The sequence below is a fragment of the Heptranchias perlo genome, chromosome 13, assembly GCF_035084215.1.
Source record: "Heptranchias perlo isolate sHepPer1 chromosome 13, sHepPer1.hap1, whole genome shotgun sequence".
NCBI classification, from domain to species: domain Eukaryota; kingdom Metazoa; phylum Chordata; class Chondrichthyes; order Hexanchiformes; family Hexanchidae; genus Heptranchias; species Heptranchias perlo.
This window is the reverse complement of record NC_090337.1, coordinates 43,448,823-43,464,213: the sequence shown is the minus strand read 5'-3', so window position 1 is coordinate 43,464,213 and position 15,391 is coordinate 43,448,823. Positions and strand designations below refer to the sequence as shown.

Sequence of the window (15,391 nt, the reverse complement as noted above, 5' to 3'; positions counted from 1 at the left end):
CATTTTTGTGAATATTACACAGACTCTGGCAATTATGCTTAACTGATTTTTTTTAAAGGATGAGTTACAGAATGTTTGAGTTTGCAATGGTTACATACTAGGCACTTCAATATTGGATTTTTATTTAGCCTCATAGAATACAAGATGCTGTTTAAGCACCAATCCAACTTTACACATAAATGTTGTTGCATGTTATTATATCTGATTTAATTTCAATCCACTAACTGCTTTTAAATCCCAAAATTGTGTTTGAATCTATCAGAAGCACAGCAGTTCCCATGTCATACCAGTGGATGAGCTGAATGGCCATTTACAATTAGAGTGCTTTTCCTTTTTTCTAGATGTGAACTAAGCTGCTGCTATAGGAGACTGAATGTACATTTGCTCAATTAAACATGATGACAAAATACTGATGCTGACCTTTCAGCTTATCTATGGTGTTATTGGAGCCGACAGACATAATACTTTACTAAATCGGCTTATTCAGATTATTCAACCTCAGGAACTTGTAAAGCTTGAAAAATTTGACAAGACTTCCAAAAAAAATCCTGATTCGAGTATTAATCAAATTAACAGTCTCTTTGTACCTCACTGTGTGGATACAGATGTCCACATAATACTTATTTTTGCTGGAAATTTACCTTATGAGGCACAAACCTGATAATTTGGGAGGTTTACAGTCCAATTGCAGTAGCTAAATTGTGCTTAAAAGCAATGGTTTGTGTGGATCAGATTCTGAATATGTTTTGGTTTGGCTAATGTAGCACAATATAAAAGGATTGGATGTAAGAAACATTAAGAGTTTAGAGATGGTGGCCTGGATTTTTGCTGGTTCCTGGTGTAACCTGGGCAGGCTAGGGCAGGAATTGCAATGGGAACCAATTCTCTGGCAGTGATGGAGTATTGTAATAATATACAAATGATAGGAAATATATATAAATGTATTTCTGTCATTTGTTCAGTAGTAGTGCTGGGTGCCTGTTTATCCCTGATGCTCAGCATTGCTATGAGTCTGGCACAGGGGCCATTTAAAATTAAAATGCCTCAAAATCCTATGCAATCAATTAGGATGTTGGCACAGGTGCCAAATTCAGAAAAAGAAAATATATTTTGTATTTACACCAGCAGCACTAAGGTCATCAGCAATGCTATACAGTAACAGGCTTCCAAGGCCTACCATGGCTAATCTTCAATCCTATTCCAGGTTGATTGCCTGTTGGAGACTGGGGAGGCCACCAAAATGTTGGAAATGACTACAGCCAGAGCATTGGCAAGAGTTAGGCGCACATCTTTGTAGCAGGCAGAAATCGCACCACATGCCCTAGTCCTGCAAAATTGGCCAATATATATTAAGGGATAAAAACAGAAAATGCTGGAAAAGCTCAGCAAGTCAGGTAGCATACGTGGAGAGAGAAACAGAGTTAACGTTTCAGGTCGAAGACCTCTCGTCAGAAATAATAAAGACATTGGTCTGTACATTTGTTAACTTATGTCATGTTTGTAAATTGCTATGGGCAAGAACTGAATACGTTTTTGGCCTGTTATAATGGTGGGTTAAGACTTACATCTATTACTCGTAGGCCCATTCTAATACCCATTTTACCTTGAGGGAGGTAAAACAATTCTCCTGCCACCAACATCACTCCTAATCTTCATAGAACAGATGCTGGTGCAGACCCTGATTCTGTGGGTCTTTGCAATCTACCATCAGGTGAACTGCCTCCCCTTCTGGCCCACTAAACATACTGACCCCCTTCAACACATCATTGTGCTTGCATTAAAATGCAAAATATCATAATGATACAAACTGACTAATGCACTCAACCAGCTCAGCAGCAATTTACAGGCCTGCTGCAATCATTTTTAATTCACTAGAGCAATTCAAAGATCGTTTATATTGTTTGTATTGTGATTTGCCTGCACCTGTTAGTGATTGATTCATGCCTACAAGAGTAAAGATAAATGACGACATAAACACACGAGAACAACACATGGAGATTATTTTGGAGTTGCTTTTCCTAGACCCAATAAGACAAAAGAGATACAAGTTTCCTGTGTTAACTTGGACCCATTCACTGTATACTAAGTACAGATGTTTCCATACATTCATGCCAACCTGGAAAACCTTTAAAAGCCAACAAACAGCTTTTTAAAAAAAAAAGCTGGTACAGTCCCAGAAATGGTGACAACTGAAAAACATCCAAATGACTCAAAACAAAACGCCCTAAATATAGGCCTCTGATCAAGGTCACTGCTTTAAGATGACTGAATAAGTTAAATTGAGTTTTGAGGTTTTTAAAGGAGGAAAGGGAGTTGACAGGCAGAGAGGTTTGGAGAAGGAATGTCAGAGTAGAACCCAGGCGGCTGTAACTTTGCTGCCAATGAAAGGGGGGGCAGAGCACAAAAGTCCAGAGTTGGAGGAACAGAGTGTTATGGGGGATAAAGGGCAGGAGAAGTTTGCACAGAAAGAGTGGGGTGATGCCATGGAGGGATTTAAAGGTGAGGGTTTTAAATTTAATCTGCTCCAGGATGGGGAACTACTGTGGGTCATTGAGTACAGGGTTGATGGGTGAATGGAGCTTCATGTGGGACAGAGTATGCGCAGCAGAGTTTTCCAAAAATTGGAGTTTACCAAGGGTGTAGGAAGGGTGGCCAGTATGGAGAAGTTTGGAATATTTAAGTCTGGAGGTAACAAAGGCCTGTACAAGGGTTTCAGCAGTGGATAGGCAGAGGTGGGCAATGTTGCAGAGGTGAAAGTAAGCGGTCTTTGTGGTAGAGAGGAAATGGGGTCTGGGACTAAGCTCAGGGTCAAACAGGACTCCAAGGTTGTAAATGGTCTGGTTGAGTTTGACACAGTGTTGGGGAGGGGGATGGGATTGGTAGCAATGGACCAGAGTTTGTAGTGGGGCAGAAGATGATGTTGAGTTGGAGGAAGTTATGGCCCATTCAAGACTGGATGTCGAAAAAGCAGTCTGACAGCACAGAGACAGTCAAAGGTCAAGAAAGGTGATGCAGAGTTATAGCTGGGTGGCACTGACATTCATGTAGAAATTGCCCCTTACCTGTGGATAATGTTACCAAGTGGTAGCTTGTAGATGAGGATTACGAGGGGCCAAGGATAGCTCTTTGGGAGATTCCAGAGGTAATGGTACAGGGAGGGAAGAGAAGCCTCCAGATGGCCATGTTTGAAAAGGTAGAAATGGAGTATTGCAAAGGCACAAAATTAGGTTATCATGTCATGGGGGGAGCGGGGGTGCATTAATGCAATACTTTGTCAAGATACAGATCAATGGCAGGCACTAAGACCATGGGAAAACAGCTCTTCCTGGCTGCCAGTCAAACAGAATTGAGCAGGTTTAGCTTCATCTGACCTCCAGATACAGGAGCTGGTGGCCAAAGAACAATGTAAAAGTGGCTTGAGTTAGTGATAGGTAGTCCTACCCTATCTAGTCTGGTGAGATGTCAAAACAACCCAGATGTTGGCTGTAATTCAGGAAAAAATGTGGAGCATTGATATGAGATGCCAACTGCTGCAAGGCAATTTGTGCTGCTGTCCCGTGGGGACAGTGCCCTAGAGTGCCAAGGAGGGCCACCCTTCTCTGCCTCATTTGCTACACACTTCCACAGAAGCACCTGAGAATTTGGGGACATGTGGTGCACCACTATCACCATCTCCTCTCTCCTCCGTGAGAAAACAAGTTGAGAACAGTTTTCTTTTCACAAAATAACCTTCCCCTTGAGGCCAGCATTTGTTGCTGCACATCCCAGCACACGAGCACCTAACTTCCAGTACTGTTGACACTGAGATTTCACTGAGAATATTAAAATTAGGCTTACTGCAGAGGTTTCAGTAGGGTCAGCGGTTTGTGACAGTTTGAATATCATTGGTCATCTGCATGCATGTGGCCAATTTATTTTTAGGTGTTGTTTCTATGCTGATTTATTTCATCTCTGATTTTTGGCTGTTTTATGACCCATTTCGTTCAGGACACTATCAAGTAATAAATGAATTACCAGATTTTGCTATCATCGCAACAACATGGCTAATTAGTCAAATAAATGGTGATAGTCATCCCTGTTACCTCTATGTAAATAAGCTGAGTTTAATTTTACTTTTGTGACATTATTGGCAGATTTCTTCACATTTCCATTCATCTTGCTGTTTGTTGAGCTAAATGGTATATGATTTTGTGTTCAACTTTGATTACTTAATGGGTGAAACACTGCTATGAAGGTCTGAAGATCATGCTTGCTCATTTTTTAATTGCCAAACATCATATAAACTATTAAACATTTGTTTTGAATTCAAACTGATTTGCTGATATCCTCAATAATGTATCGGAAACTGCTTACATTCAACATCTGAGATGTTATAACTTTAGATCACCAGCTGCAAAAGGTCCATTTTATTCTCATAAACATACATCAGCCACCTAGTTGCAGGCTGATGAGAAGAACTGGCAGAGGTTTGGGCAGGGAATCAAGTGAGGGCATCAAAAAGAGTGGTGGATAGTGTAAAAAAAAAAGTAAAGGTTTTAGTGAGAGCACTTACACAAGCAGATTGGTTTGGCTGTGTTGGTGACACTCTCGCCTTAGTGAGAAAGTGGTAGGTTGGAGCCCTGTATCAAGGTGGAGTTTGTAATCGAGGCTGGCACACTGAGTGTGCTACATTGTCGAGTGCAATCCTTTGGATTAAAATTCCATGGAATTATTCAAAGAAGAACAGCGAATTCTCCTGGGACTTGGCCAACATTCTTCCCTCAGCAAACACCACCAAAAAATAGCAAATTGGTCATTCATCGTTGTGGTACATTGCTGATGAAGGATGACTCTCGTGTTTGCCGACATAACAGTCAGTGTACTTAAGTAATTAATTGTGTGAAGCACCTTATGAGGTGTTTGGATGTAAGGCACCACATAAATGCAAGTCTTTTATTCATTATTACACAGAAATAATTGCCTTTGACCACTGTACGCTGCTCTCCAATCAGTAATATTCCTAATGACTCATTTAGCTGCTGAACAAATAATCCTGATTACATCATAAAGGGGAAATGGGTGTGATAAAGTTAAAGGATGCACATCCTGCATCAATACAGCTACCCAGTTAAAGAATGTGCATCCGATGGAAAGCAAACTGCAAATATTTATGAAATTACATGATTTGAATGTGTCAATGTTTAATATCACACTGTACAATATTATTTGCTGCTTTCTTGCAGTTGTCTTACAGTCTCATGATAGGCCTGCAATTGTACCATCTCTGTCTCTTTTCTTCCTTTCCCCCCACGTCTGGCAATCTGATATCTCTAATCTTAAGCCCAATTAAATGCTGTCACATTACAACCCAAGACAAAAATGATTAGATACCTAAGAAATGCCAGGGTTTTGCTTATAAGCTGATCAGAAATATAGTACCACATATGTAATCAGTTCCTGGGAATTCGATGACACAGAATTAAAACTCTGCTATTTCACCTCCAGAATTGGCAGATGGGATGAAATTTTTCCATCTGTGCTAGCTGTAAGTGTTTTATGTGAAATGAGCAAACTCAATCCCCATTCCTATTGAGCACCAATCCACAACACAGAATTAGCCATAATGTTGGGCTCAATCGCAGATGCCACCAGACAGCATGGTGCAGGGAATGAAAAAAAAACTGGTGACATAGGATTCTCAGATTGGGGTTGAAACACATTATTGGATCAGAGTAGATGAAGCTTAACTTCAGATTTATTTATCTATCTTCACATTGCTATGAAGTTCCTTTCTTTAATTATTTTTAAACAAATAACAAATCTTTGCGAGAGCTATTCTTTTGGGCAGATTTTCAATTCTTGTCAGGAAGCTGATGGGAGTAGGCAGCAATCCCATGTGGGAGCCTTCATCGGAGGCCCAGCAGATTTTAAGTAATTGGGCCTCATTTGAATGCTGATCAGCTGCTCACCCGTTTTAGGCGGAAAGCAACAGATGGGTGGCCCGGAGCCCGCACCAAGGCAGCAAGGTAAATCTTGAGAGCCGGGTGTTGTGAGGGTCTCGCGGCTGGCGGGGGGGGGGGGGGGGGGTGGGAGAGGAACCTGGAGCAGCAGAGGCTGTACTCATGCTCCTCTTGGCTCCTCTTGGAAAAGTTTTTTTTTAACTTGCCTTAGAAAGGCCTCTATGGCTTCCCGACATCTTTGCTTGCTGGAGTAACCATGGTGTACACCTTGCTCGGGAGGGTTAAAATGCCGGCAGGGACCCATGTACATCATGAGACCCCAATTTGCATTTATTGATGAGGCTCCTGCCAGAATCCAGCAGGAGGCTCATCCTCCACCAAAAAGCAGCGGAGTTAAAATGGGGATTCGGCGGGAACAAAGCAGGAAATTCAACCGTTCCACTTTAATTGTTCCCCCACTCCTTTCCCAGGGATCGGGGAGTGTTAAAATACCCGCTTTCGTCTCGTCTACGTTTAATAGTCTTGGCTCTCCTGAAGTCAGAAGTGTTCGATGGAGGAGGGCAAATTGTCCACCTCTTCCTGAGTCATTGTGAAGGGTTTTAATACCTTCTTTCTTGTACAGCTGTAGTAGTTTCACTAACAAGAGCAGTTTGGGTTCAATTAGAATGTGTTGATCATACATTCTACAGTGTAAGAAAGCTCAAGTATATTTCCCACCCTACAATATATGTCTTTTTCTGATGCAAATTAAAAACTACGAAATGTACACTAAATTACAACAAATTCTAGTGACTTTCTAGTGTAACTGGGTCTCTTATTTTGAAGTCAAAGTATATAACTTTAAAGAATTCATCTGTGACTTCAAGTACAGGTTTGCTATATCTTGCAAACTGTCAAATTTGAGTTTGATTTGCTATAACATGATAACTTTATTTCACACCATTTTTAAAAACTTTTTATGGATGTAACTCTTTATTTATTTAAAAAGCAGCATCTATAATTCATATTTTGGAATGTTGCTACAGACTCCTTGTATACCCAGAAGTGTACTCTTGTCAGAAATAATAAACCTCACACATACATTTTGGAAAATGTGACCCTTTTTTAAAAAAAAATCAAACCTAGGGTGCTGGAAAACCACTTAAGTTGGATGTTACTTGCTCATGACAGGTTGAATAATTGAGTTTGAAGATGGTGTTCGAAGTATGTGAATTGTGAGATTATAGCAAACCATCGGGGAGGTCAACAGAGAGACTAGTGATGGTGGATCATCCCAGATACCCAGCAATCAGTTGTAACTTTAACAGCTATTTTTGATTTCTCTTTATTTTTGTTTGGGTCATTGTTGTAAAAACCTGACTGATTCACTAATGTTCTTTAGGGAAGGAATCCTGCTGTCCTTGCCTGGTCTGGCCTTTGTGGGATTCCAGTCTCACACCAATGTGGTTGACTCTTAACTGCCCTCTGAAGTGGCCTCGCAAGCCATTCAGTTGTATCAAACCACTACAAAGAATATGAAGAATAAAACTGGCCAGACCCACCCGGCTGCGAGCTAGGCATCAAATCAGGACACCCAGCCCAATCGACCCTGCAAAGTCCTCCTCACTTAACATCTGGGAACTGGTGCCAAAGTTGGAAGAGTTGTCCCACATCCCATATATCAAGAAATGACTGAATGCCTTGAACACAGCAAAGACCAAGGTCCCTGACAACATCCCGGCTGTAGTGCTGAAGATCTGTGCTCCAGAACTAGCCACGCCTCTAGCTGAGCTAAGCCAGTACAGCTACATCTCTGGCATCTATGCACCTATAAATCATCCTGTTGAGGCATGGCCTAACATTGGTTTGGCATCATAAAAATGTTTTAAAAGTCACTTATGTCATTTAAATCCTTTTTTTAGGCTGTTGCTAAGTAAATTGTATTCTTTTCCAGTTGCCTCACATGCCCCACATTAGTGAAAGTTTGATGAAGCGAAGCCTCAAACCCACAGACTTGCGTGATATGACTATTGGCCAGCTGCAAGTTATAGTCAATGACTTACACTCCCAGATTGAGAGTAAGTATTACTTTTTCCATATGTAGTTTTTTTCTCTGCAGATGTCTAGGATACTACAATGGCTGCAATTCAAAAATATGTTTGGAAGTAGCAATATAATGGCTATAATGGGCACCAGCAAGTTTAATATTTTAACTACGAAAATAATGAGCTGGGAGACAAAAGCTGAATTTCGGGGTGCACCTAGTGATAGACCGAGATTAGTGGCTCAGGACAGGGACGAGAGAGATCAACGAATGTTGACATACCTTCAAGGGAGAGAACTTATCAAAAGAGTATTGAAATGTATTAAAATAGTTAAGTTTTTCCCTGTCCTTTTAGTTTCCCCCCTCCTTCCTCTTAAGACTCTCAATCCTTGGTGGTATATGGTTTCATGGGCAGCCTCTGGCAACCTTAGGCGAAAGTGTTGGAAAGCTATTGTATCATGAAGTACATCACAGCTGAGCTCAAACCTGTACTCATCTGATGTCCATTTGTGCGCTTCCAGCAGGGGTCCGTGGATGTAGTGTTACAGTGCTGGTCAATGTTTTCCCCCTTTCCTCCAAACCCAGGGCACTAAAGCTAAATGTAGTTCCTATACTGCCCAATCCCAGCAGATCAGCTAACTGAGCATAGACCAGGGATCGAACCTAGGCCCTTCCTGATCTATTCCAGTTAATCACTGGTTAAACCCACTGAACCATCAAAGGGAGCTTGCATTTCACATTTTATAGGTAATTAACAATTCACTCTGTGATGTGGTTGCACTCATTATTTTTCTGGCTTCTGATTTTATTCCCCTTCATACATCAGGAACTATAAACAAGAAAGAATGCAAGATCAATTAGAGGCCATGTGACACACACCTGAAAATACTGTAGACTGGGTGACTGGTCTTAACTGTGCTTTTCCGGTTCACAGTACAGTATGTTGTTCAGGCTAATGCTAAGTGCAACTGTTTCTAAAATGGAAAATGCAGTATAGGAACACAGTCTAACAATGTTACCAAGGTTATTAACTGATTTTAATGCCATATCACCAATATTTTCTGTAGGTTCCAGTGGTATAGATGCTCAATGGAGCTCTCACTGTACCATACTGCTCGTTGTAATAAATTGTTTCCACAGTTCCTACATGGGGCAATGTAATAAAGATTTACAGTGTACATGTGCAGAATAAGGATATAGCAAACACTAATCATTGTTGTTCATTTAAATATACCACTAGTAGATTGCTTAAGGGTAGTTCAGGGCACAAGAAATGGGGACAGAGTATTTGAGTGGGGAAGGGAGGAGTTGGCCAGGGATTAAAGCAGTTGGGGAATGGACGAGGAGGGACACTGAGGAGATTGGTTACTGCAAAGCAGTTTATTCTCCAAGCACAAATTTAGGTGCAACTAGGCCTCACTCAGCCCAACACTGGTATGAGTGAGACCAGGTGTTGAGGAAAACAAAAATGGGACAGTAGACCATCAACGAGGAGAGGAATAACACGAAGGTTGGTGGTACTACACGTGCTATTTTGGGGCAGGTGACTAGGAATCCACTAGGAATTGAATAGATGGGAAGACAACATATCATGCCAACTTCAGGTTGGGCAGGACAGAAGATCAGCTTGGACACTGTGAGGGAGCAGGAGCAGAGACTGACTTGCATTTGAATAGAAAAGACACACTTTGGTCAGGTTGCACAGAGCAGAGTGTCCTAGATAAAGGCAAAGTGGCCGAGGTCTTCGTGTGAGTACACACTGGGGTTGGGGGGACTTAGGTGAGAGTGACTGCATTCAGGTTGGGCAGAGCAGAGAGTCGTGTGCCAGTCAGGCCATGGCTCCATGGGAGAAAAAACTGGGACAAACACAGCGTTGAAAATAATAAATCTGTCTTGTGTTCTTGTGGAGATCTGATTGTTCGATGGTATTGTGCCATTACTATGGACCAGGACTGGGATCTGATTGGTCAGTGATGCCACATAGTTAACATAGTCCAATTGGCAATATTGCAACTTTACTGCAGTATTACAGACAGGTTTTTTTTAGTCATCTGACAGTAACCATTAGGATTCTGGCTGTCAGATCTAGTACTTTGGGCATGATTTTAAATGGGGAAAACGGGTGGGTGGGCAGTGAAAATCTAAAACCCACCTCCAACCCGTCCACTTCCGATTATCACAGAAATGGGATAAGGGGCAGGCGACCAACCCCCTCTCAGGAGGCGGGTCGGTCAGTACAAGCTTTCAGGGAGGCTGCGGACTTCCATTTTGACAGGTTTTTTGTTTTTAACCTCTCGGGGCCAGTATTCCCGGGCCTTCTAATTCCCGCCATGTGAGAGGAGGTGAGAAGGCCCGAAACTGCAGGAAAGTGCCTTATAGCACAGCTTGTGGGCCCGGAGGAGCAGGAGCGCTTCGCCCAGGCCTAGCAAGCCTACCTGCAGCGACCTCCCCCCCCCCCCCCCCCCCACAACCCCGGCCAGGATCTCGGCCCCCCCCCCTCCCCCCAACGATCATGTACCCTACCCCGGACGATTCCGGACCTTGCTCCCCCGACGATCTCAGACCCCGTCCCGACGACCCCGCCCACGCCAGACCCCGCCCACTCCCGACGATCCGCTCTCCCACCCCAGCCCCCTGACGATCCGACCTCACCCTTCCCATCCAACACTTAACTGTTCACATCCTCTTCCTTCCTCTTCTCTGGTCCGATTGAGACCAGCCTGTCAATCAGGCCGGCCTGTCGGGCGGGAAACTGTTTAAAAAAAAAAGACGTCCTTACGTTAAAATCGTAAGGACGTCCGGGAAACCTGTACTTCCGAGTTTCCCATCAGAAACTCCCCGCCCCCTCGATAAAATCATGCCCTTTGTGTTTTCACTCACTGTTCAGAAAAAGGAACTTTTATGAAATATATTTGTAGGCATTATGTAATAGATGGCTAAGAGGAAAGAACTTGGTTCTGTAAAATTGGAATCTCTTAAAACAGTTGCTGTGTATAATGAATCTGTGGTGTTCTGGCAGTTTCTGCCTGTGAGGAGTATAGCGGAACTAGAATGCCTGAAATATGTTTTCAGATTGTTACAATTTTTCCGCATAAATAAATGTTTCTCAGATGTGCAGTGACTTTACAGCTGTTTGGAAATGTAATGCTTTCCAGTAGAACCAAGTCATTACACAAAACTAATCTTTAGGCTTATCTGAAGAATGTCCAAATCTGAATTTATCTCGTTCCTCGTGTGGTTTTTGGCCTGCATTTGAGTTCACTGCCATCATTTATTCTGTGTGTGTATTTTTTATGTAATGTATATTAATGGATTTCACCTCTGTTCACTAAGAGCTGTGAACAGTACAAAGAATCAAACCACACAGATAATATATATTAGATGTGCTTTGATTAAAATGTACTGTAGTTTTATTCAGGATACTAGAACAGAGCTATGTAATGCAGTAAATTAAACCAGACAAAAGAAGTTTCATATTACATGGGGGCCAGGTTAACAAGTTGAATTGTAACATTGGGAAAACTTGGCAAAATAGGGATTTGCATTTTTAACAGTTGCAGTGCTCTTCAGTGTATATGATATTCGTGTTGTGGACTGCTACCCTTAAAAACATTCACCTTTTAGAGAATTGGGAGCATCATTGCTCTTTTTGATTATTATATGACTTCACATACAGATATCTGCGGACTTTGTGTTATGGTACTAGGCAGAGCTGAGTGCATTTTCTACGATAAAAACACCCAATAAAAGGACTGGGTGCCTCTGTTTGAGTTACTGTTGTGGAAACTATTTTTGTATTGCTCGTACAATTCATCCCTTCTCATCAGTGCCAAATTATGATTCATCCCTTTTACTGTGAGGAAGCTTCACTGCACCCTCATATTAGTTATGCTTTATGAATAATTCACAGTTGTACATGGACTTACATAGGCTTCCACTGTTTGGGTTATGGTTAATGTCATCCTTGAGCAAGAATCCATTTCACAAAGCATTCATTGTCAGTGAGAAGGACCATTTTTTTTAGTATTGGGTTCATTCGATGGAGACTATTGTAATATTTAAATTGCATTGTTTTGTTACATAAAATAGAATTTGAAGGGTTACAGCTTGTTCCCCTTTGATTGAAGAGCATGGTTTAATAGACAAACTATTGTTAAGAATTTGGATTAACTCTTAATACACTTTTCTGTTTATTTCTGCTAATTTTAAAATGAATCTATATAATTGATCTGCCATATGCCCATAAAACAATGTATGCAGGACATGGGAAACCTCCAAATAAATCAAAATCTCAAAATTCATGGAACAAACTGGGAGGGGAACATTTTATTTCAATGTCATTTGTAGTGTTAAAGTGTGCCTTCAGTGTGTAAAGTTAGATTTATTGGGGACATGTGAATAATTTTCTTTAAAGAGAAAAACATCTTAATGCATGGTATTGTATTCAGCTTTGATGAAGCCTGGAAATAAAATTAATTAAATTTAACAAGCATACTTTATAAAAGTTTTCCAGTGAAAAAAGAGAAATCTACAATTACATGAATGTTTAAAATAGCATTACTAAATTGTTTTTGACAACTAGACTACAGTATATCTGGGATTGGGCTGATAAAAATGTTCAAGCTTCAAATTACAATATGGATTTAATGCACTTTATTTTTTCTCTTGCCTGTTGCACCTGCCTTCCTTCAACAGATTGAACATTTCTGAGCCGCAGATAATTGTAAAAAGCTAATTAGTTTCAGAGGTAATACGAGATTAGACAAAGTGGTTCATGTGGAGGAAAACACTGGTGCAGACTTGAAGTAATATTCTATCATATTAGCCTAATGCACAGTTAGTAGTGATTCGTGTTTTAGTAGATTAAGTCCCATTTCAGTTTAGTTGCATTTTTTCACCAAGTTGAGTCAGCAATAGCTCCCTGTGCCTAATCTATATCATTAATTGCTGTGACTGCCTACATGTCCATGGAGTGGAAAGTGTCCATAGGACACAAAAAAAATTAGTATGGTAAAAGTATGCTGATTTGTTTTTTTGTTTTAGTCAATGGTACATTTAAGACAATCAGTTTTAAGAAAAAAAATCACTCATCACTTCATAAAATCTATTCACTAAAAAGCAAAGAACCACCAGCAACTACCACAACAGCAACTAATAAAATCCCTGAATTTTTTCCAAATACTTCCTCAGCTCACCCCACCATATACCCTTAAAAATAAAATTAAAGTAAGAAACACACAAAATTAGTTCTGAAAAGAAATCTCCATAAACATACTCATACATATTTACTTTCTCTTCGGGATTAGCATTGAGTTTTCCTTTATTTATAACTGGAATGTTTTATTTACAAAGCCCTTATCTTTCAAAGCTCAGGGACCGTTTTTGTGATCTTTCTCTTTTTGTGCATGTGACAGTCCTCTCCCCCTCAGTAGTTTCTACTGGTTTCTGCATGTGTGCATAGCATTGGGTCTTTCACTGATGATTCTGTCTCATCAGTGAATGCCCACTCACCTCCCTCACTAACTTTACAACTGTCTCGTCCAGTGTAGCCAGCTTCTCTCACTTGTGATAAGTGAACTTCTTCCTTCCCAGTGTTTCCAGAGTCACCTTATATTTGGAAATGCTAGGACCCGAAATGATAAAACAAGAAGGGCAAAACAAAACAAAACCAAAGAAATCTCTAGGCAGTTAAGTTTAATATCTGGCCCCAACTGCCCAAACAAACTTCCTTAGTCACAACTCTCTTGTGGTTGTAAAGACACTCTCACTCTGCCCAAGCCTCGGGTTGCCTGAAATTTAAGTGCACTGTCCATATTCAGTGCATATACTGGTAGACATCCAGTATTAGGGCTGTCCCTTAGTGACATGAAAATAAAATTGTACAGCCTTTTCTTGAGTAGCAAGTTGGACAGTGCTGCTATCCTCGGCAATGGCCTGGGGTTACTCCAGGACTTGTGCAGCATGTCATTGTCATGGTCATCATCTTTCTTCCTAATGTAGCTAACTTTGCATATACTATAACTTTTTCTGCTGACTTATACTGTATTTTCTCTCAGTGCTTAAAAACTTATGCTAATAAATTAACATTGGAAGACACTTAACTTCTTCTACTTCTACACTGACTAAAATAATTTCCTTTCTTAAGCCTTCCAATTTTACATTCTTCAACATGCTTTCCAACCTGTTACTACTTGCCTTACGAACTTTGAGATTTCTCTACAACTTCCCAAAACCTTTGCCTAACTTTCAGAACCATTGCAGTTTTTCTGACTGATGTGTGATCTTAAATATCTTAAGCTACCACAGAAACCCTTTTCAGTTTCCCTAACCAATTGTAGGCCACATTGGTTACGTAGATGCCTTTCTAAGATGTCATTCAAGTGAACAGACATGTCTTAGAAAGCCTGTGGGAGCTTTAGCATGCTATAATAAACAAGACTCAGTACACAATACCCTTGGCCATAAGACATATATACTCAAGGCCACTTGATCCAAAGACAAGAACTCCTTCATTGTTTGTTTGGTTAACACCAACTGCTTCTGTATGTAATGAACTGCCATAAAAAAAATGAAATAAATCTGAAATAAAAAGCTGGTAAGAGTAAAAAAATGACCATAAAACTGTCAGATTGTCATAAACACCCAACTGACTGACTAATGTCCTTTAGGGAATGAAGCCTGCCATCCTTACCTGGTCTGGTCTATATATGACTCTAGTCCCACGCCAATGTGACTCATAACTACTACAAAAAAAGGATAAGAATACCTTCACCACACGGACTGCAGCAGTTCAAGATGGTGGCTCACCACCACCTTCTCAAGGGCAGCTAGGGATGGGCAATAAATGCTGGCCTTGCTAGCGACGCCCACATCCCAAGAATGAATTCATCTGAACACTGAAATTACATCTAGAAATTAACTTATTTGGTTGGATTACAGCTCTTTGTGCCCTAATCAGTTATGACTAAATCTGTCAAATTTTAGTTAGCATTTTGTGAACAGTTTTGTTAAATGAGTGATTTTTCTGCAATGCACATTGAGTTGTTTTTCTATACGTTGCAGCAGTACTGCAATTACATGATGAGTACCCCGAGCTCAAGCTTCATGGCTTCTTCCTGGCCCCAGTTCCCTCACTTCCCTCTGGCATAAAACCTCAGTTTCTCTCTCACCCAGTGTGTGTCTAGCTCCAATACAGGCTCCCCTTTGTACTGGTTGCCATCTCGCTGCCTATCCTGGGCTTCAAAAAAAAGTTCAGCCATAAAAATTCAATACATCTGTAAAGAGACATATGTGAGAGCACATACAACAAGACATGCAGATAAAAATAGGAGACTTGGAGGGAAATAGTAAAACAGACATCACATTGAGAAGTATATGAGAGCCATACATGCAGAGTGAGAAAAGAGTGCAAGTTAAACAAAAGACAGAA

The 15,391-nt window shown here is 40.8% G+C and overlaps 1 protein-coding gene across 3 annotated transcripts in view; it reads left to right on the top strand.

Moving 5' to 3' along the window:
- schip1 (schwannomin interacting protein 1) overlaps nucleotides 1-15,391 on the top strand; it is a 160,517-nt gene that overhangs the window by 119,328 nt on the left and 25,798 nt on the right. For all 3 annotated transcript variants that reach the window (XM_067995387.1, XM_067995386.1, XM_067995388.1), the window contains one exon: nucleotides 7,873-7,996. In XM_067995387.1, the coding sequence (XP_067851488.1) occupies nucleotides 7,873-7,996 (124 nt within the window). The remainder of the gene's footprint in view (nucleotides 1-7,872; nucleotides 7,997-15,391) is intronic.